At 42.2% G+C, this 23,166-nt stretch overlaps 1 protein-coding gene across 15 annotated transcripts in view; it reads right to left on the bottom strand.

Annotated features, from left to right (window-relative positions):
* The window catches only part of nfixb (nuclear factor I/Xb), a 137,596-nt gene that overhangs the window by 12,509 nt on the left and 101,921 nt on the right, over nt 1-23,166 (bottom strand). For 6 of the 15 annotated variants that reach the window (XM_063471237.2, XM_063471232.1, XM_063471230.1 and 3 more), the window contains 8 exons: nt 18,658-18,723; nt 16,659-16,733; nt 15,679-15,799; nt 15,377-15,412; nt 14,717-14,847; nt 11,954-12,028; nt 6,465-6,593; nt 1,951-2,126 (listed from right to left, as the gene is read on the bottom strand). In XM_063471237.2, coding sequence (XP_063327307.1) covers nt 1,951-2,126; nt 6,465-6,593; nt 11,954-12,028; nt 14,717-14,847; nt 15,377-15,412; nt 15,679-15,799; nt 16,659-16,733; nt 18,658-18,723 — 809 coding nt within the window. The remainder of the gene's footprint in view (nt 1-1,950; nt 2,127-6,464; nt 6,594-11,953; nt 12,029-14,716; nt 14,848-15,376; nt 15,413-15,678; nt 15,800-16,658; nt 16,734-18,657; nt 18,724-23,166) is intronic. The other 9 variants (XM_063471228.1, XM_063471238.1, XM_063471224.1 and 6 more) reach the window with 6 other exon arrangements.

The raw sequence follows: 23,166 nt of genomic DNA, 5'->3' as shown, positions 1-23,166 counted from the left end.
TTGGGAGGCCAGGTCCAAAAAAATATCCATGACGGCGGGAGGAGGAGTGGGAGGGGGGGAGCGATGGTGGAAGGAGGAAGAGGAGGAGGGTGGGAAACAACAACCAAAGGAATGATGTATGTGGACGGCATCTTTCATGAAGGTGTGAAAAATAATAATCACCACAGGGTTTGAAAGGAGTAGGAGTTGGAGCTAAAGGTGAGAGGTTCCACAGGGGTGGTCCGTGTCGGGTGGAGGAGGGAAGTGAGCAAACTGTTTGACTGGGTTCGTCCAGAAGATGGCAAGAAATCAAAACCATGGAAGGGTACTCTTCTACACAAGCACAACACCACCAACAACAGCAGCACCAAACAACCAAAACTTCAACTAAAATCAGAACGGCTAAAAATGAAAACAGAAACACAATGACACAACACAGGGCGGGTATGCTTGACTTGAAGTGTGCCGTGACTGATTCATTCTCGTGCTGATGGTTATAATTTCTGAGGGGTTGGGTGGAGCAGAAGAAAGAAATAAAAAGAGGAGGAGGGGGAACGTCAGGGTCTGAAAGAGGAAACGGCAAAATGACATCGACAAGACAGTACAAAGATTTGTAGACCAGCTGAGTAAACGAATGTGACGTGTGCTGTATTTGTGTCGCCGTGGGAATATTTCCCTATAATGTAGGTGGACACATCGTCAAAGAAGCTCTCTGGCATTTCTTGTTTATTCAAAGTAATAGTATAATGTTTCATTCATGATTTCAAATTTAGGACCATAGTTACAGTTGAACTAGTTGGAATCTAAGGACTATTCGACGCTTAATTTTGAAATTCAAATGTGGACTTTTAAATACGTCATTAGATTCCAATGAGGTATGATCAAGATGTGAAATTACAACAAAATTTCCAAATTAAGACAAAAAGAAAGACAGATATTTGTATACGTCTATTCAAGCTGCTCAAATTCTCACCTATAAATCTATTAAACTAGTTAACTCCAAGCACCAAAATGAAAGATGAAGGATTAAAACTAAAACAAGCACTATTCTTGAATATGTATCGCATCTGTCAGTCACATGACCTGAGAAAAAAAAAAACAAAAAACAACAAAACCTCAGGGATAATGTGCATACCTCTCATTTGGTGAACCTGACATCATGTTAAGTTATAATTAACTGAGAAAGACGAGCCACAAACACTTGTTTGGAAGTAAAAAACAGTTTTCATTATGCACACTGCTTCCGTATGCTGTACTGTTTCACTAACATACGGTGGTCCCTCGCTATAACGCGGTTCAGCTTTCGCGGTCTCGCTGTTTCACGGATTTTTTTGTGTGCAATTTTGCATGCTTTTTTTTTTTTTTTACAGCGCATTGTGTCCTGCGTCCTGATTGGCTGTAGACCATTGTCAATCAATCTCGTGCCGTGTCTCCTGCACAGTACAGAATGCGTTCAGCTTGTCAAATTTACATAAATCTTTGATTGCTAGCAGTGTGACTCTGAAGTGCTGCACTGTATGTTTGTAAGTTTTCTCCCCAACAAACACAAAAATGTCGAATAAGCGTTTTGCACCGTCAAAGGCAACCGCGGGTGTCTTTGGTTTTATTCTATAATACTGGACTTATTTTTCTACGAAGGTTTGAACTTTGAGAGAGTTTAAACAAGAGAGAAAAGTGTGAAAATGTTCATGCCTGTCTGAGAAAAGTGTATAAAGTGTGTAGTGAGGGGTTTTACAGCCTTAAAATATCTACAATAATTGTAAAAAATAAAATTGGCTACTTCGCAGATTTCATTTTTAGAACGTGACTTCCGCGATAAACGAGGGACCACTGTATTTAAATTTTCCATGCTGGCAGTCTTTTAGAACTCCATGTAATGGGCGTCACACAGTATTCTATCATACTGCTGTAATAAAGGTGCAAGATAAGAGTTTGATAGTCATGTCTACTTTCATTGGTGGCGGGTCTTACCTGCCCAGCGGCCTGCCCTGAGCCATCGGCACAGACAAACTGCACAAATTCCTTCAGGGGATCCTGTCCAGGGTGGTGGTGATAGCGGATGGTTGGGTGGGTGAAGTAGGGGCTAGACTGCTGGATGATGGAGGGAGACGGGAAGTGCAGGGCCGAGGCTGAAGCGCGGGGGCTCCCTGTAAACACAGACGTTTGGTATTAGAGGAAACACGAGCAGAGGAAGAGCGGGACACGAACCACTGAGTTTCTAAACATTCTTACAGATGGGAGAGATGAACTGAGCAACCACCAAATGATAGCAAGAATATCACATCGCAACTGGAAACAATAAAACTTAAATCTGGTTTTAAGATGAAAGGAACTCTGTTTTTCTAGGAAAAGCTAATTTCGAGTTAATAGGTATTGTATGCATTGCTTATTTTTTATGACTCCTCCAGTAAACCCTTACAGCTTTATTGAAGAAATTTATATGAAACGCTGCATCCAGATGAACACAATGAACTTTTTGGAAAGAGATTTATACACACATATATTCACATCTGAACACTCACTGAGACAATGTAACAATTTAGGGCAACACCGTTCAGACTGCACACACTTCTAAATGGGCACAAATTCAGCAGATAAAAGCGCTGCATTTTGAAATCAGATCCAAAAAGCCTGTTAAAAAAACACAAAGAGATCATTGAGTAGTGTCTTATATTAGCCTGTCTTAATGCCTGCGCTCCTGTGTGCTGTTTTTGAGGGTGTGATTCACTGGCGTTGATGCATTTTGGCATTTACATACTAAAGCCTTTTTTATCTGACACATTTTGTTTCTAAGACAGAATTAATCTGTAAATACTCTCTAAATCTGAGTTAATATTTTTTCTGCTAAATGGCTTGTGAGCTTTATATCTGTGTATGTGCACGACAGGTGCGGAGATGCAAAATATAACTGCATTCTGTGGCTAATAAGCTTACAAAAACAAAAAAACATTCTGTTTTTCACCAAAGAAAATAGTGAAACTCACACCAAACAGATGAATATATGTCTGAGGTGCGAAAGGGGAGCAGTTGGTTGAGCCCTACCACACCAAGCACAAAGCCCTCTCTGTCAGACTTATATCCATTACTAAATCTCCTTGTTTTGTATTAGTAGCCTGTTCTCTTAGCTGTGCCAGTTTAACACCCACCCCATCCCATACAGGCCCCCCAGCTGCCCACATTGGGCTGCCAATGCTCTTTAGTGCTTGCATCTTATACATTGTGTGTGAGTGCACTTCATAAGGGTGCCAACCCTGCTGCATTACCCCCCAGACAAGGGCCTATGCTTCAGGGCCCAGCAGCACCTTGCTTCCATGCCAGGCTGCCTGCTCCCAAGTGAAGCAGTCTCCCTGCTCCTATAGTCGCATACTAATCCCATTAGACACTGGGTGAAGGCCAAATGCTGGGGGTATGGGAGTATGGATGGGGTGGTGATGGTGGTGGTGAATCCCTACGCCCCTTCATACTTTCACCTTCTTTTGATTCCCATCATATTTGCCTTTGAACTGTCAAAGCCCAACTAGCCCTTCACTGATACCACCTGACACGTCACAGAGATATTAAGAATGTTAAGATATTAAAATATTGCTAAATAAATTCATTATAATCCTTCTTATACAGTTGAAATATCAGTGTTTGCTTAGTTTCTAATTGTGCTATGCTAATATCCAGGGTGGTAGAAGCTGGACATTTAAACCAAATGGTCACTACTTGAAGGCTAATATTTATCACTTAACCTCAGCTGTTTTAAAACATTTCCTTTACACTACTTTCAGCTAATGGTGGTAACAATTTATTCATTTCTTTTAGCTAACAGATATACATTTTTGTAGGTGTTCCACTCATTATTGCACTACTTTAGCTAACTATTTTACAACGTCAGCCAACTATATCAGTGCTCTCTTTATTACTTTCAGCTAGCTGTGTAAGAATTTATCTGTCATTTTAGAAACATTTATTTAGCTTTGTTTAATTTTTTAACATTTAGAAATGATTTTGAGCTCTTCCAGCATTTTAGACATTCCTCCTAGCTAAGTGTTTCAAATACTTTTTTAAATTGTACATCCAAACTGTCTGTTACATACATTATAATTTGTTTGGTTCATCTGCTAACTAGCACATAGTCTTTCAATACAAACACAGTTTGTTTGTTTTTTATTTAGGGAATTTGCAATTCCCAATTGACTAAAAAAAACAGTGGAACCGTGGCTGACGTGGCTGAAGGGAGATACTCCATGAAAGCCACCATTTAGCACCATTGCTGCTATGAACAGCTGGCCCCTGCATGCTCCTTATTCCCACTTTCAATCCTTTAAATCCCTTGGATCTTGTCTTTTACGTAGAATAACAACAATGCTGATGATGTGGTAACCACTTTCAAACTAGCATGGCAGCATTCCCAGTGTGCACACTGCCACAGTTTGTATAAAAAAAAAACCAAATCCCAAAGTGTGTAACTTAGAACCTCTGGCCACCGCAAGGATGGGATATTGTATACATGTGTCCACAATGGTGTGAACACTAACAGTGCATGTATGTGTGTGTGGAGACTGGATTTGCTGTAGTCACATCTCAAGAGGCATAAGTTCTGTCAACAAGCGCTGAGTAGGGTTTAATGACATGGCGGTCAACCTCATTGCCTCACATCTGCTCAGTGACTAAAAAATCCTTTGATGTAGTGCAAGCACAAGGGTAATTATCTCCAGTGAGCTCCTTTACTTTGTGAATTTAGAAAAGTACATAAAAAAGAGAAAGTCTCTAATTTGATCTGCACTGTACTGGTAAAAAATTATGATTTTTGTATTTATATTTGGAAGCCCTTTAGCTCCACGTGTAAATAAACTGGCAGGGTTTAAAGATTCATCTGGTACACAGTAGCTAAGACTCAAAACATCACTTTGTGGCCTTGCTAGTTTGAATTATGTGTTCAACCTGGACTTCCCAAACTAGAAAGGGAAGCAAATCAATAGGAATTTCAAGAAAAAAAACCATAACATGACTAGTTGACTAATTAAAGGTCATGAAGCAAAAATGATTTGAATGAATGAATGATTTCCTTCAAGTTCCTGTCTGGAATGATACATATTCACTACTCTTACCACTAAGTATCAGTATGACCTTGCAGCTTGCAGATTTTGATAAAAGGACCCCATTTAAGACAAAACAAAAACGGGAATTTATCAAATTGTTACAAACCAACAGTGAGTTTGGGGATCTGAGACCATGGCAGTTGCGCAGTTGGCGTCATTACTGTCAGACATTTTGGAGCATTAAAAGGAAACTTTTATTACCCTAAACAGGACTCACAAAAGACCAACAAGTAGAAGCTGAGATAGTGACTTTTAGTTTGTACTAATGAGGGAAGCTCTAGAAGACCCCATAATTCTACTCAACAGCGTCTTTCAGCGAACCCTTCAGAACCCCACTCTTCAAGTGTAATTCTGACTTTCTGGTAAAAATGTAAAGCGTTTAGCCAGGATGAGACAACCGTGTTGGCCCATTATGAAGTCATCAAGGCCTTTTTGCCCAACGAGTCAAACTTGTTTCAGAGCTAAAAATTAAAAATGCAACAATTCTTCTTCTACAGCTCTTGGACTGTGCTAGGGCAGCTTTGCATCTTTTACAGTTTTAAATAATCCTTATTTCTTTTTTGCTGAGCCTGGTCATAGCCTAGTTGACCTGCCTTCATTTCCCCCTTGATTGGCTGCCAGGAGGCTTGAACAACGAATAGGTGAGGTTGCTTTGCTCACAGCCAAAGCTGTGACATCATACAGAGCCAGTTACGTGGTATTTAGAACAGCCTGAAGCCTCGGCTTTTGGCTCACAGGGATTAGTCGTGTGTACACTTACCTCATTCATTTGAAATTTTGTCCATGTTTATCGTGAGAAAATCTGAATTTGGATCCCCCCCCAAAAAACAAAGCAAACAAACAAACAAAAATCCTAACAATAGCTTGTTTATTTATTACTCATTTCCACTTGTGGTCCTGAGACTGGTTTGCCATCCAGGAGTCTTAAAATGAATACTGGGAGTGGATGGGTAAGAGAAAGCTGTTTTATTCATGTAACATCTTGTTAAGACAAAGTTGGTCTGACAGAATAGGTTGCAACATCCACCAAATCCCTCTAAGAAGACAGAGGCAATCTACAGAAAAGTACGACTAACAGCCATCCACCACCAGACAGAACTAGAGAAACCACACACCACACCCAGAAACCCTGCAAGCTCCATCACCGGCAAGACCTGCACCCTACGAGGTAGGAGGAGGCAGAAGAGGACGAGGCACAGACCCATAGAGTTACCTGCCAGCTTCCCAGCCACTCTCATCTCCCAAAGACAACGCCCCCAGCTCTAAACCACAGAGGAGGGGTAGGGTGGGGGATGGGGGCACTGAAAAAGTGAGAAGTGGGTAGGAGGAGATGGTGAGGAGGGGGAGAGGAAGGGGTTGGGGCGATCAGGGGGGGATCGGGAGCTGGGTTGGTCTCACCTGGTCTCACTCCCGCCAGCATTGGCAGTGGGTGGTGGGTGAACGCCATGCGGGGGGACCTCGTCTGGGAGGACAGGGCGCTGAAATCGAATTTCCCCGGCTTCTTAAGTGAACCAGGCGACGAGAGTCCTGGCAAAAAGGGGATCAACAAAATGGCAGAACAGAGACGAGGTTTTAATCAAACATGGCTCCTTTTCTTACTTTGACTCTACTCAAAAAAAAGAAAAAGAAATTTATCAGACTTTGTCAGATTTGATTACAAGAATCAAATGATTATGATCGACTGAAATCAATGGATTGATCGACTGATTCATTCATTGATTTGTTTGATTGGCTTAACATACAGATGGGTTCTCACAACCTGTCTATTCTGTGTCTGTACGGTCAGCGGGCTGTACCGTGTCTGTCTGATTGAAGGGGAGGGGGACTGAGGGTTAGGGTCCGGTGAGAGGCCATGTTTCGAAGCAGCGGGGGTTCAGAGCGAAGGGAGGTGACGGGAGAGGGGAAGGGGTGGGTCGGGGTTCAGGTCGAGAGGCTGGGGGCACAGCGTCAGGACAGAGGAGAGCTGGGAAATGCAATGGCAGTTCAACTATGGTCACCACTGAGTGTATGAACAACACAGCAATCCCCCTACTTACTTTAACCACTGAAATTTAATCAAACGGTCTCCTTTGTGAGGCGCAAACTACCCGACTAATCCCACACGACAACGCTCTCAGAGCCCGGCGTAGCTACAGAGAACTTCAGGAACGCAGTCAACAAACATGCCAACCAACCTACTCACTGCACTTGTCAGGATGCCTCTTTAGAATGAATGGGATTCTGGATGGCCTCATATCTGGGGCAGACTGTGCTTTCAATTCAATGCCAGCATGAGCTGTGCAACTACATATAGCTGCAGACGAGCATGCCAAAACATACATCAATGGATCCTCTGATGTAGTGCCCTTCCGCATATCTGACTGTCAGGTATTTTATGTTACTGACTTATAGTATTTCATAAAGACGTGCTTGAACTTATACACACACACACACACAGACACGCGCACACACACACACGCACACACAAGCTGTTCAGGCTGGGTGGTAAGCACCGGGCGAACTGCCAGTAAAGGCTAGATGGGAGAGCTGTAGAAAGATGGAAGAAGTTAAGCAGGAGAGGAGCGGTGGCGGCATGGCCGGCACACATAGACAAACATATTAAAGTGTCCCCCTTTGTCTATAAATGTCGGCCGAGGCTAAAAGCCTGCATGAAATATCCCTTAGTTTGGCAAAAAGGGGCACACAAAGTATAGGCCCAGCTCACCAGCGGACCAAAAACATGGCCAAAAGTGTGAGAGCTACAGATAAAAGAGGCTCTCTTCTGTGATCAAGGCCTTGTGTGGTGGGTGCTGAGGGAATTTATTTTGATGTATGGTAATCCAAAGGCACAATTTAGACTTTCTGGGTTTGAGGAACGGTGCCAAATGGTGTATCTGACCTCTGCGTGGAACCGCAATGTTGAATATAAGCTGAAATAAAACTCTGGAAAGAAAAAAATCCATAAAACAGAGAATAATGAGGAAGTTAAAGTACAGAAAAGTACATCAGCATGGACACACAGACCTCATTACTTTTCTCTGGAACATGCGGAGCTCGTGTTTTGCTTCACATTTGGTTGAAAGAATAGAGCGATAAACAACCTTGGCGAGAAGGGCGCCCGTAAACTACTAAACGACACAATATTCACACATATAAAACAAACACACTCGAATAAAGACGTGGATAATTTCAACATGGCCCAAGAGATGTGGAAATAGATTTTATGAGCTGAGCTTATAAAGTCTAACACAGCAGATTTCTAAACAGCTTTTTCTTAAATGCTAAACTGGGAAATGTTTTATCACTATTTAGCCACAATGCTCACAGGCACCACGGGTGCAGCTGTGCTTGTGTGGGCACCTATAAGCACAGAAAAAGGTGGGAGCTGGCACTTATGTTCAGATAGGCACGTCATGTGACTTCACAAGTAGGTGGGAGGAACGGACACGGCGAGGAGGGTGAGATGCACTTTATTCACCGATAGATTTACGGGACAAATATCATCCATCTGGTGATGCTTTCTTGGGGGCATATTACAACCAATTTACAGCTAGTACAGTAAAGTTGCAATCTACTGTTAACAGACTTTGGAATATTCAGCAATCAGCCAGAACTTTCAAATCACTGGCAAGTGAAGTGAGTAACATTTATAATGCCATTAAAATGTAATATTATGCTGGAAATTTTGGATGATGTCATCCATGTGGCCGTTACTTTGACATGCATTACCCACCTCGACGTTAATCCAGACCAAGCCCACCCTTTCCCTCATGATGACTACTGTACTCCCTGCTGGCAGGCAGCATCCGCAAGCAGGGCAGCATGCCTGCCAAACTCCTCACGAATGGCTCAAGAAGCATAAGAGCTCAAATTTTCAAGCCTCCAAAGTCTTAAAATTGTAATATGACAGAGCATCACAGGACCCAGAGTACTTCCTGCCAGTGAGGTCCCCTGTTCATACCCCAACAGGTCAGAGCTGTTTGGCATGTTAGGCAGATGGTTTTAGTTTTGCGGCATATGTAACTGTCTCAAGGAGTAGTACTAAGAATGTACCCAATGATAAGCGGTGCTCAAGAGACGTGCAGAATCAATTAGGCTCTGGAGTATCTTTGACTTGAGTATCTTTGAAGGAGTCAAGACCACAGATGCGGCTCCATTTTTAGATTTGAGGGTTTAAATTGTAATAAAATACTATTTGGGAGTATTAGGGATGTCACTGTCGTAGCACCTTGAGCATGTGTCCTTTTTATTTCACACATCAAATGAGCAGCTGCGCAGGATTTCTTGCAGCAGCAACCTGAAAGCAGCTGACCACCACAAACAGCAGCGTTTCTGTTTTGATGTAATTTTCATTTTTATTATCCTTTGAAAATGTCTCCTATCGAGGCAGTTCACAATTGGTTTCAACGTAATGGAAATAACAGGACATGATATGCCTAATTTTGACTAATATCTGATACTTGTGAAAATGTGGGCATTTTTGTGTAGATGCAAGTATAAATAAAAGTTTTAGCAGGGCTCTCTTGTGAGCACCCAACACTCTTCACAGGTTATCTGCAGCCATCTTCAGCTGAATGGGTTAAACAGGATGTGGGATGGCTCTCTGTAGATCAGCTCTAGTCTTTGGCTGGAAGTCTTAGAAAATGTACATTTCTCTGGTTCTGCATTGGTTTAGCTAATTTTCTAAAATGAATTTGTAACTTCTGAGTTCTTCAACTTTCTCCCCACACACACACATGAAAAGACATTATTTAAATGGCGTTAAAGCCACAGAGACTGAATGTAAACATGCTGTGTATTCAATGGGTCCCTGCAGCAAAGCCTGTTTGGCTGCAGTTCCTCTGTTGTACGTATAGGCAAGACTCTGTGCTGCCACGTCCCAACTTTAATTATAACCAGCTTATTATGCACAAACAGCCTTAAATTATACATATTGTTTTTAGTCTCTGTGATATTCCCTAATTAGTCGCTATCTTGCTGAAATATCTATCTATGCGGCTTCTCAGTGAGGAGCAGCAAATGAGGCCCAGATGCCCAATGAAAGCTTTGTCTGATAAAGCTAACAGAAGTTACTCTGATCTCTCTCTTAATCTGTGTGTGAGAGAGCGTGTGTGTGTCTGCACATATGCACGCACGCACACATACACAGTTGTTTGTTCTACGTTATTTCTGTGTCCTGCTCCTGGCACACTGCGCTAACAGACTGGCAGCCAATTGCTCCCATGACCCTGTAGTCTTGCCATGCTAACAAGCTGGCGACCACACAAACCCCCTAACTGTCACAGAACTGGTCCACTAGCATGTGCGCGCGCACACAACGGAGAGACGACAGATCTCGTGCACTCCTCGTTCAGGTAAGCGAGGAACAACAGTGTATATCAGCAGAGCAAAGCACCTCATTATACTCGCTGCCACGCGCAACATTAGCGCTCGTAAACACTAAGATAATGCGCACGGGGCAGCGCAAGGACACCTCCGCAAGACAGCCACACACATGACGATTTAATGCCCAGATAATTAGCTTGTAATCTCTGTCAAAATCACAAATACACGGGAAACCCACCCCCTCCTTCTCTTACTGAAAAGCTGATAGTGGGCTTTCCCACCACTGAGCAGCAGCAGCGGCGGCAGCAGCAAGCAGGCAGGAGGAGAGAACGGAGCAGAGCTGAGCGGGAGACAGCGGACTTAATGATGAATTACATGATCACCTGCTATGCCTCAGAGCTTTTCATTCAGGTAGAGAATCACCTTCTGAGCACGCAGAGGCGGAGGCTCTCCCCTTTCCTTCTCCCCACCCCCTCCCCCCTCCTCCTGTCCTCCGCCCCTCTTCTCCTCTCCACATCTCTCACTCCCAACACCACCACCACCATCACCAGAACAGATGTCTGCTGTAACCCAGTAGCTCCCTTCGCTGTAGACACATGGAGGCGCCATCTGGACCGGAACGCTGCTCCTCTCCAGATTGGGGAGTGTGCTTATGTGTGTGTGAATGTAAATCAGAGAAGGCGCTTAAATTTAGTTTTCTGTGCGCGTACGCATGTGTCTGCATGTCATTTGTAAATGTGCGCGTTAGTGAGTAAGCATGTCTTGGAGACAGAAGGCGCCTTGTGCATTGATGACACACCTGAGTGCCTTTAGTCTTGTTTGTTTGGGTCGTATGTTGTTTTTCCTGCGCTGTCTTTCAGAGATGGTTGAGTCAGGCCTACAGCAGGTGGGACGCCACTCAACAGCTCTGTCTAAACAACCGGCAGGACGAAGCAGCAAACCCCCATTCACACACCCCGCTCCTCCTTCTTTGTGTCTTTCAGCGCTCGCTTTCTCTCTCCGGGCTCAACAACAAAATTACAACACCCAAGGCACTTAGCTGAACGCCGCTGACAAACTCATACCATCTCGCAAACTCTGTTTGCAGTCTTGTGGTTTTTCAGATATGATAATGCACCTAATTGCATATGTAGACTAGGGTTTACATCAGTATAAGAGCATTCAGACATGTTCTCAATGCCACAGAGACGTCTTTATCCTCCTAGACATCACATTTCTTTCACAGATTTACATCTTTAAGGCAGACAGGCGGAAGATGTTATGGAGCTACTGGGCTACCAAAAGGCTTTGGTGAACCCACAATGGACAACAGCAGACATCTGGTAGAAACACAACCCCACCCAGCAGCAGCATAGCCAGAGAACAGGACACAAACAGAGGGATGAAGAGAAGAGAAGAGAAGAGAAGAGAAGAGAAGAGAAGAGAAGAGAAGAGAAGGACAAATGAAAAATAACGCAGATTCGCTCTGAGAGCTCACAGATTTGAAGAAAGGACAGAAAGAGATGTACACAAGCTGAGGGTGGTGTGAGCGGAGGTAGAGCATGTATACATGAACACAGTATAATGTTTAATGTTGTTCTAACCATGGTAAGGAAACTGCACTCCATCGCTCTCATGCTTAATCTTCCTCTCCTGCACACTGGCCAAATGGTGCTGCACTGAAAGGCCAAACAGGGGAGAAGGGAAGAGTTAACAATGGAAGAGGGGAGGAGAGAAAAAGAGACATAGAAAGAGATGGAAAGAATGAGAGAGAGAGAAACAGGGGTGGTTAAATAATAGGCAATAGGGGATTTTAATGTTATAGAGTGCAGCAAGTGTCTATAAAATAGTTACATCATTACTGCTGGCAGTATTAAAATGGCAGCATGTGAGTGGGAGGGACGGAGAATACATGAAAATTTAGCAATTTAACAAAATCCCCAAAGCCAAATACGACACCCAAGAGATATATATTAAGTCTATTGAAAATACATTTGACGTGATCACCATCATGATGGTTAACAGTGCGGTTACCCAAAGGGTGAGTGGCTATGACTTCAGCATGTGAATGGGTGGTTGGAGTAGTGCAGCTCAGGATTTTGGTATAACTTTTAGGTATCTGGAGAATACTCAGAAATTAAAAATTCAACATTTTAGGAAATAAGCAAAATACTGATGGATGATACAATTGGTAGCCTTCTGATATCTGTAGTACAAGTCAGCACTGAAGCAGCCAGCTCATGGTTAGCTTAATGTTATCTCAGTAAAAAATAAATAAATAAAAGAACAGCTAGCTCGGCTCTAGTCAATCAATAGCTCTGAGATTCACAAATGAACATAAAAAAACAAAAACATAGAGAAGAGCAATTTGCCCTTATGGCCCTTTATAAGCCAATTAGCCTATCATAAAACAACGAATGGTTAGTAAGTAAGGTTAAAAAAACAAACAAACATTTATTCTCATTTAATAACCTCGAGATAAACTGAAGCAAAAAACACAATGGTGTCACGTGACAGTAGCCAATTAGTCACGTGACCAATTAATGACAGCCAATCTGTCATTAGTCTCTGCACTAAATTAGCTAACTGGCTGCTAGCACAGCTTCCTCTTTGCTGTGCAATAATGTAAATTGCTGTATTTCCCAAAATCTCAAAATACTCCTTAGGAACACCATATGAAACATAAAAGTCATTACAGTGGGTTTAATTTAAGTTAGATTTGTAAAGGACTCAGTTACACCCACTTGATAAAACAAAGTTGCTAAACATTTGCGATAGATATTTGTGTTTCGCAGTCTAATGCACGACACTCACACACACGTGCACTCACAGTCCTGGAGGTAAGCTTAATAGATGTTAGCTCTAATGCTGTAAAAACTAAATGTGTCCATCTCTGCAGCTATTCTCACAACTCAGACAACAAACACTAGACAGTAGGCTATCCTCAGTTTGTGGTCTGATTAAAGGGGCAGTTCAGCCAGAACAATGAAAGTTTTTTTCTTTCTTTTATCTAATAGTGTCAGGATCAGCTTTCTTTCTGTATCCCATCACAACAGTGGTGTGATGTACATAAACCTTGTTTGTTTTGAAGAACTGGTACTGGAAAGACATTTTTCCCATTTCCAAACACAATTTTCAAATGCATTAAGCATTAGATGATGGCAGAATTTTCAGCAATGGAAATAAGAAACCTTGAAATTTCTGCAACCCCCCCCAGACTCTCTACAAACTGTTTAGAGTAACTGAGAAAATGTGTTTTTTACTGGCTCTTTAAGTCCCTGCTGTATGTGAGAAATGATGCTTTGGTGGGGGGTCCATTTAGGTATGGCATATAAGAGGATTAGAAGTTGAAAATGAAAGATGGTGCAAGTGGAGATGATGAGGGGGGGGGGGGGGGGGGGGGAGTATTGAAGAGTCAAAATAGATGCAAGCGGGTATGATGGTGAAACATAATTAGCTTTAGCTTCTGGTCCATGTCAAGTCAGGAATTTAATATTTGTGGGACATTTGTGGGAAATACATCTTTTTGGCTCGTTGCTGAGAGTTATTTAGAGCGTTACCATTCTAATAGCTGTACAGTAAGTATGAGCAAAACACAGCAGGAAGTGGAGGGGCCAGTTTGGGCTTTGTTTAAAGGGGATGAATTTTCTTATCTTTTGTCACATATATAGTGTTACAGGAGGAGACGATCATATTAAACATGGCTGTCTCAAATAATGAAGTCAGCGTTCAAACCTTCTGTTTATAAATCAGGAGAAAGGTGGCTTGCCTCATAATGTGAGTGAACTGGGCGCTGCACCAAGGCCTAGATAGCATCAGATAATAATGCTAATTTTGAACAGTGAATTTTACAAAGCTACTCCAATGGAGTCCAAGAACAAGAAATATGGAGCCTGAAATGAGCATAAAAGGTTCCTCATTCTTAAAGTAACATTTTCTATCTAATCGACTGATTTTTACAGAAAACACAAAGTCAAATGGCGACTCCAGGAAATGACCTCAGCTAGCAATGAAACCGCGTCTCACTTGTTTTTTTACACATTATATTTTGTACAGATTACACAGGAGCTTTTGCTGAAACCAGGCTGCTTGTTTCCCTCTGTTTAAAGTTTAAGCTAAGCTAAGCTAACCAGCTGGTGTTTGCTTCTTGTTTACTCTACAGACATTACAATAGTATCAAACTACAGAAGCTAAATGCATTTCCCCAAATGTCAAATTGTTTTTTTTAATGTAAGAAAAAACTACTTGAAAGGCTTTATAATTCAAGGTGAAGCCAGTGTTTAAAGTTTGCCTCTGAATTGATGTGGACCTCAGCACAGTTTCTGGATTGCGTGCAAAATCTGATGCAGCAGTTGCAGCGGGACTACCTGCATCCACATCATTAGGCCAACCGCTGGACTGAGAGCTGCTGCCAGCCGCTGGGGAACGGCCCGAGTAAAAGACATCATCCACTGGGCTCTCCATCTCACTGTCGTCAATGGACTTGCGCTTGTTGGAGCTGGGAGAGGAAGGAGAAAGATTAGTAAAAGGGATTTATTATGAGAGTAATCTGAAGAAGGCCAGGGTTTCCCACTAAAATAAATAGGCACAACTAATTAGTAAAGGGGACACTGATAAATGTCATATCATCATAAATCAAGGAAAATGAAACAATGTCACATTTTCTCTTCAGTTATCTACATTTTGTTTTCATATTATGTTATAGTCTTAAGGGACAAAGCAACATAATTGGAGACAAACAAACACGAGGCCAGAATTTTAACAACATGCTGTGTCCACGCCGGCTCAAAGCAGCCTCACGCTAGAAACTGCGAGCAGAAAGTGTGCCTGGTGATGTTGGAGCCTATTTTTGTGTGTGTTTGCACATTCCTATAAACGCATACATCTGTGACCAATAAAATAAAGGGGGCTGTGAATGTACAGCATGTGCGTATATGTGGGACAGCATGCGTGTGTGGCTTTTGTGTGATGCAGGGGTCTGTGTTACATTAGTATCAAGGGAGATATTCTGTAATGAGTGTAACTACCTCCGTGGGAGACTTGCATAAAGCTCCATTTCAGTCCTGCAGCGTAAGATGAGCGGGAGAGGACGACAGAGGAGAGGAAAACAGACACAAAAGACACAAACAGGGAACGGGTGACAGACAGATCGGTGGGAAATATGAGTGGGAACGAGTAGGGGTTAGTGATGAGGAAGGAGAGAGAAAGATCACGATCAAAAAGCAGAGCAGGCTAAGCATTAGGAAATACAGTAAAGAGGTTGGAGAATGAAGAATAGCAAGTAGCAGAATTAGATTTAGAAGGAGCGTTTCGAGTGCTTTGTGTGTACCTGGTGGAGGGGGTGGAGGTGATCGAGCGCCGTCCCAGGGTCACCTGGTTGATGTTGTAATAGCCAGGGCTGTCCAGGTCAGCCAGAGAGAAGTTGGGGCCTGTCGCTGTAGCCACAGGGGCTGAGGGGATGCACACAGAGAAAAAGAGAGAAAAAGAGACACATCATAGAAAAAAACTAGAATTAAAACCTGAAAGTGTGTGTGATCAGTCGGCTGCAGAAATAGTTCTTTGTTTATGCTTCGCAGAAGATGATTCCTGATCACTCTGACGTTTCAGTAGCACTACAAATGTACTCATTTAAAATTCTTCATAGCCTTACTAGTCCATTTTTGGAGACACTGACACGATTATGTTTACAGGACAAACTCTTACTTTGGTAAACTTCTATTCAACCCATGGATTAACCTCGTAGGACCTGGTGACCTGGTGGGAACATCACATTTTGGGTTGTCTAGACCAGCGGTCCCCAACCTTTAAGTTTCCCCAACCACAGACCAGTTTATGTCCAACAATATTTTCAAGGACCGGCCTTTAAGGTGTCACAGATAAATACAACAAAATAAAACCAGTAGGGCTACCACAAAAAAAAAAAAAAAAAAGATTTATTCATAACACACAGGAAAAGACACAGGAAACTGAGTTAATGATAAAAATGATAACAAAATAACGATAAAACCCTGAAGACCATAAATTTCACACTCGAGCCTCAACTCTCGGAGCCCAGCACCAAACGACTCACGGACTGGTACTGGTCCGTGGCCCGGGGGCTGGGGACGGCTGGTCTAGACCACAATACTAAATTTTGCTCTTTCAAAATTTGTTGTTTCTCATTTTGTTTGTGTACTTAGGAAAAATTATGCAAATTAATCCAGCTACTAAAAACTACTAGTTATAATAGGTTATATAGTAATATACTTATAATAACACTTATATAAGTAACTATATACTAAGAATGAGAGGTGACAGTGGTTGACTCACTCTGCGACACACGGACCAGCTCGGCTACGTTCCACACCCCTGAAGTAACAAAGCAGTCCTGGAAACTCAAGTTGCCTGGTTAAAGGGAGAAAGAGACATTTGTGACTTACACTCTGACACACACACGCACGCACGCACGCACGCACGCACGCACGCACGCACGCACGCACGCACGCACGCACGCACACACACACACTCACTCACACTCAGAAAGGGGCAGGAGGGGCTGAAAAACATGTGTGGGAAGGCCTGACACACTGCTGGTGTCATCCAGTGGGCCCATGTGTTTTCTATAAGGCACAACAGGCCTTTGGTTTGGACATGTTCAATTTCTTGACTGTTGACAGTCCAACATACACAACCAATCAGATCCAACAAGCGGGTGTAATCTCCACACAGACAGCTATGTAATGGATGATGCGCTGCGCATTGTGATCTTCATGTATATATCATGCGCATGCATAATAAAGTGCATATGTTTAATAAGAGGTACTGGAACATTGATATATACACATGTCCTCGCACATCTGTCCTTTCAGTCTGCTGAGACTGTAACCAAAACCTTGATTATAACTTGTGTTGAAGTTTCACAACTGCAGTCATCATTTTTTCTCAGTTCGACTACACTGTGCTGTAACCTGTGATGGGTTTTGTCAGTGGAACATTTTCTTAACAGTTCTTAGTTTCAACTGTATGATCATCTGACTGCTTGTCTGACTTTTTCTTTTTCAGCTGTGTTAAAGTTTCCAGCACCGTGTCACTTTTATCGAAAATAATACGTATGAAAAATACTCGATTTCAAATGAGCTACAACAAACCCTCGACGCTTGTTGCCTGACGATTGACCAATATGCTGAACCTTTGCCTAAATCTTAAATCTAAGATTTTAGCCTTACTACAACTCTTGATTTTGAGCACAAAGGCCTAAAAAGAGAAAAACAAACAAAAGAAACAAAATACTGTATGATGCCTGCCCATAGCCAAACAAAATCCCTTTAAGCTAGCAACTAGCCAGACAGCAGAACACATGCAGATAAATATGCAGCTAACATAATAAACTGGACTGATATTTGTCAGGTGTCTAGAAGACTGATAATGTTCTGGTATCAGCTGACAACAGGTAAGAATTTGAACCTTGTTTTCACATAAGTAGCTATATAAATTTCTTTTAAAAAGGCTTGCAATGCAGGTACTTATTGAACTCACCTGATCTTTGAATCTACTACTTATTTTATTTAAACTGAATGTAAACAGCGAGGTAAGCGACATGTCTACACACGAAAGCCCAGCCTCTGAGAACAATTCAAACACACTGTCACAGGTAAAAATGGTACAAATAAATTAAAAGTGCTGCATTCTGAACTTTTGTTCCCCTAGTAAAGTTCAAGTATGCGACACTCTATATTGTCCATTAGGCCTAAACGCTGTGTGTAAAGCGGATCGCTTTATACCTCTGGGACCGAATCAATTTTAAATCCACACCCTTCTCTCCCCCTTCCTTTTCACCCTTCCCTCTGTCTGTCCATCACTCCCCCTCTCCCAAGCCTTCTCCCTTTGCCTCTCATGCTTTCATTCAGTTCTTTTCAGCCCCCCTTATTTCCCCATTCTCCGTCTCTCGCTCCTTCACTCCATCCCTGCCCGGGGTTAACCACAGCGGGGAGAGCGCATGAGGTCAGCGCTCAGCTTCGGCAGCGGCCATGTGGTTCCCATCTTCCAATAACGTCAGTGTGATTTATGAGTGGCCTGCCACAAACCCAGCACAGCCCCCACGCTACAGTACCATCAGCTCTCCTTACCATAATAAACTTAGATCCAACTCTGCTGGGACACACTTGCACAGGCACAGAGGCCCGCATGTAGGGGTAATGCACATACATGTGCATGCATTACTGTATAGGTGTGACTGCGTGTAGGCACAGGTATGTTTTTTTAAATGCATGCACGCGTATGAGGACACATATAGAGTGAGATTAATGGAACGCTGCACTTGTAAACTTACCATTTGGTGGGGGCTTTACATCTGTGTCTCCTTGCTGGTTTGAGTTGTCTGATTGTCCTGATTGTTCTGAAGAGAGAGAGAGAAAAGAAAGAAAGATGGTGAGTCAGGTGGACAGATGTCTGGACACTAACCAAGGTGAGGGGGCAGGTTAAGAACAGAGGAATCTCTTGAGAAACTAGATGGTAAACGGCACCTTTTTTCGCTCTTTCCACTGACAACGGACAGACGTGGAGTTGAGATTAAAGAAAAGCACACATTTCCACTCGGGTCGAGGCTCAGAGCACCTTTAATAGATTCTTATCTAGTCATTATCTTACTTAGAGCCTTAGAGTATGTTTGGTAAAGTGCTACAAATCCCCCAAAACATTTTTTTAATGCCAACAATTAATTCAGTGGCACATGTAATTTTTAGGTATTGATACACTGTCTTTGCCATTTTTGAAAGAACTTCTACAATATAGAATCTAAATACAGTGTAAACTGGCTCAAGTGGTCCTAAAAAAACAAACATCTGCTTCTAAGTCGAGGCTTTGAATGTGTGCATTCCTATATTCTGGGTATTGCTCTCAAGTGTGTATAACTCAACATAACTTTTTTTGTATCTTTGTTTCTTGGAATTACTCAAACTCACTATTTATGTTAGGCAGAGTGCTAATGATCCCAAGAACTTTTAGAAATGCATAATTTGGAGTTGTATCACCTGTTTGTGTTCACCTTAAAAAAACCTTTTCTCTCTTTGTGTACCTAACTTTTTGGCGCTTGAATGTTTACATGTGCACACACAACTACAAACACTAGGTAAAATCCGTTCACCGTAAAAGTTAGGTTAGGTAAAGTGACAGATGTCTCACGAAACCTCAACACCCCACGCTGACTAGTAAAATGTACACTTCTGCGTTGCAGGCATTGTTTGGATTGCATCTCCTGCATTGCTTCCATCTATAGGGACACGAAGGCAGTCAGAGAGTTGCCTGCTTCAGCTAGTTTTCTTTGGCTCGCTGGCTGCCATTCTTCTTCAAATGTGTAATGCACCCTTGTGGAGTTTTATGGTTGTATCATATATACCATTCAGCCCAATTACTCCAGAGCACTTAGCCTTTAAGGGCGTCTTGGGCCAAGACTCCCAATCCAAAACGTGGCCCCCTTGCAGCCACTACTAGGCCCCCCAATCTCAACATCTTCTAAACCCAAATCAGTGTCCTAATCTTGGGTGGCAGTAGTGCGTTACGTGCCAGCAAACTGCTGCACTATTCACCCTGTCCGTCGCTTGCCAAAACCAGGAAAACAAAAAGAAACCCAAAAGCACCTCATCACTCTGGGAAGAGGGAAAACACAAGGAAGAGTTTCTTTTTTTTTCCTTCTCGCAACACTCGTCCTTCATTCTGCACAACTCAAGAGTCCATCTTCAGGTCTTTCTCCCTCAGTTCCTCTCACATTGGTTTTGTCTCTGATTCTCTCTTTCTCTCTTGCACGCTGTCGCTCTGTGGAATCCTGGCAGCCATCTTAGCGCTTGGCAGCCATCTTAGCTTTGGCGGTACCCATGCATTCCTGCTAGCTGACGGCACACCCACACACACACACACCCACACACACACACAGAAATAGACACACATGCTTGCAAAGCACACTCACTCTCAAACACAGCCCCAGTGGTCTTAAAGATAAAAAGAGTTACAGAGGACGTGCAACGCTAATGGAGTAAAGGGACGCTTGTTTACAATCCTGTGAGTATCATGTCACCTACGCTAATAGGCCGTTACAGAGTTCGGTGGAAATGACAGCTGATCACAAATATCAGACGCACTCGTAAAGCGAAAGGAAGTGTGCAAAGGGCAACACAAAAGAGTCCTTCAAGGTAAACAAGGCGATGTTTGGATGAAGCCTGAGGCCTTTCTTATCGCTGCAGCGCTCATCCCGACAAACCCCATCATCAAGCACAGTCAAAACCTCTTAAACCTGCGTGCCTCAGAAAAATCTCTCTTACCCTATGTGACAGCTTCCAAGCCAAAATTCAGTGCCTTGTTGTCATGACAACGTGGATGGCACACCACAGTCCCTAATGATGAGTGGTTGTTGAAGCCTGTGTGTGCATATGTGTCGCTGTTTGGCCTGGCAATTAGTTCGAATGAAGATAATAATATAGCTTACTGGCATGCGCTCAATGTGTTGTTTTGTTTAAGTATCTCTTGGCACAAAGCAGACCGGTGGCCGCACAGCTACTCTGTCACACGCCTGACTGTTTTACTGTATCAGGAGTTCTTCTGTTTAAGGCGTTAACTCTCCAGGCTCAGCTTTGAGAACTTTTCCGCTTCTCTTATTAAATCGCACAGGGACATATACACCGAATTTCACATTTAAATGAAGTGATTACAACTACAATACAAGTTCTCAAACTTTAAATAGATTTTGAGGGTTTCCAACAAATGAATGGTGGTTTTCTATCCTTAAAACTTACGCAATGTTTAACAACAGTTAGCAAATTAACCAAGCACCAGGAGGTTTCTTCCTGTTAAAAGGGAGTTTTTCCTTCCCACTGTCACCGAGTGCTTGCTCATTGGGAGTCATGTGATTATTAGGGTTTCTTTCTAGTATTGTACGATCTTTACAACGTTAAGCACCTTGAACTGACTGTTTTTGTGAATTGGCACTACATAAATAAAACAAATTATAATAAAATGAATTGTATTCAAGGCTGATAGTTGAAAAATTAAGAAAAATGTTCTTTGAAAGACTCTTTAACCCTTTAAGACCTACCATAGAATCAAGTCCGCCAGAGCTTATCTTTATATTTTTACATGCTGTAGTGCCATTTTTGGGAGCATTTCAAGTTGCTATACATCAATACAACCATTATAGCCCAAACGTTAATAGTATGTATGCATTAAGTGCATAATAACTATACAAATTGCAAAAAGTGCAATAAACTACAAAAAAATTGAAAATTGTTTTTGTTTTGTTTTTTTACATATATTTCTAGTTAGAGAAATTTAAGAGGTTTATCCCTCAAAACTGTAAATACAAAAAAGTTGCACAAAATAGTTTCCGACAACAGGAAATTTATTTTCAGTGTCTTCATAGTTTTATTTTTGAGATACACCAATTTTTATATACTGCAGGAAAAACGAAGAAAAAATATTATAATGCAAATTTGCAAAAAACCAGCATGTGCATCAAAATAAACTATTTCCAGCAGTGCAATTTGAGTTCTAAGCATCCCAGAAACTATAGAGAAAAGCATAAAGTCAAACATGACTTTTAAAAACACCAGTATAGGCTTATAAGGCCCCGAAGGTAAAAAAAACCCCTACATTTTCCGCAAAAATGACGTCACTTCCAGTTTCGGGCAGGTAATGGTGGACATGCGATAGTTCGCGCTGACGTCTATTCCAACGTAGGAAGTGTTATGAAGAGCTGATCGGATCGCAAAGTGTGTTTCTGAAATATTATGTTTTTGTTGCTGCAAGTGCTTTTTATGCAATTTTTGCAAAGCTATATGTGGAAGGAAACCGTGACCTAGGGCAAGCTGGTGGCATAAGATGTAAGTACAACTCCTCCGGTTTCTTATGCAAAAAAAATTATTGCACTAGCTTACCTGGTTCCGGTTCTACAGGGATTTAAAAATAGTTACGCAAAACAGAGTGTGCCCGCTCCGACCGGTTTTAAAGGGTTAAGACTCCTTTAAGACCACATGCCCACATCGGAGAGAAAAATAATTGCTGGATCCCCGGTGTCAATTCTGTCTGCTAGCAAAAAGCTGCAAAGTGCCTGATAGCATATGTGTGGTTGGACGCCCTACCAACAGACTAAGGAACCTATAACCAAGGATGTTTTCACAACTTTACTGTTTAGCCCATTTAAGCTGACCCCTGTTTTTTTTTTCTCCCTTGGTGCAGGTTGTTTCTGCCAACATGAACGTGGTAATTGTACTCTGATTCGGACCAAAACAAACGCCCTTTGGAGGAGGTGCAAACCTCAGGGCTTTTAATAAACAAATTAATCTGACCCAACTACCAGCTGTGCGCTGCAAGTTTGAGATAAATGCCATCCCATAGTCAGGTATGCTTTGCATTCTCTGACATAATAATCACAGATATGTAGAGTGCCTATCCGTAGTATCTGTTTTTCCTGAAATATCTCATAACTAAGCAGACCGGACGTCCTCATGTGGTTTATTGTAACGCACTTTTGCACTACTGGAGTTTGCTTGAAAGCTACAACTTTGCTAAGTCATTAACTGTTTTGGACCACAGTAAACAAAGTATTGATAAGACAAAAAATGTCTTTAGTGTTTAATAAACTTCTGAACAAAAAAAATGAGCACTTTAGGAGATGTGAGTGTTATGAGCAAGATGAACTACAGGAAAACACTGACTTTGCATATGTAGCATTCGCGCTGTCACTAATAAATCAAATATGAGTTTTGTGCTACTATATTTCTATAAGCTAAAGTCAGTGTTACACTGGAATGTGGATCATTCAGGAAGATTTGGATAACATACAGTAGCTTTT

This window comes from Pelmatolapia mariae, linkage group LG4 (genome assembly GCF_036321145.2).
Source record: "Pelmatolapia mariae isolate MD_Pm_ZW linkage group LG4, Pm_UMD_F_2, whole genome shotgun sequence".
NCBI classification, from domain to species: Eukaryota; Metazoa; Chordata; class Actinopteri; order Cichliformes; family Cichlidae; genus Pelmatolapia; species Pelmatolapia mariae.
The sequence above is the reverse complement of the archived record's forward strand: the minus strand, read 5'-3'. Positions and strand labels throughout refer to the sequence as shown.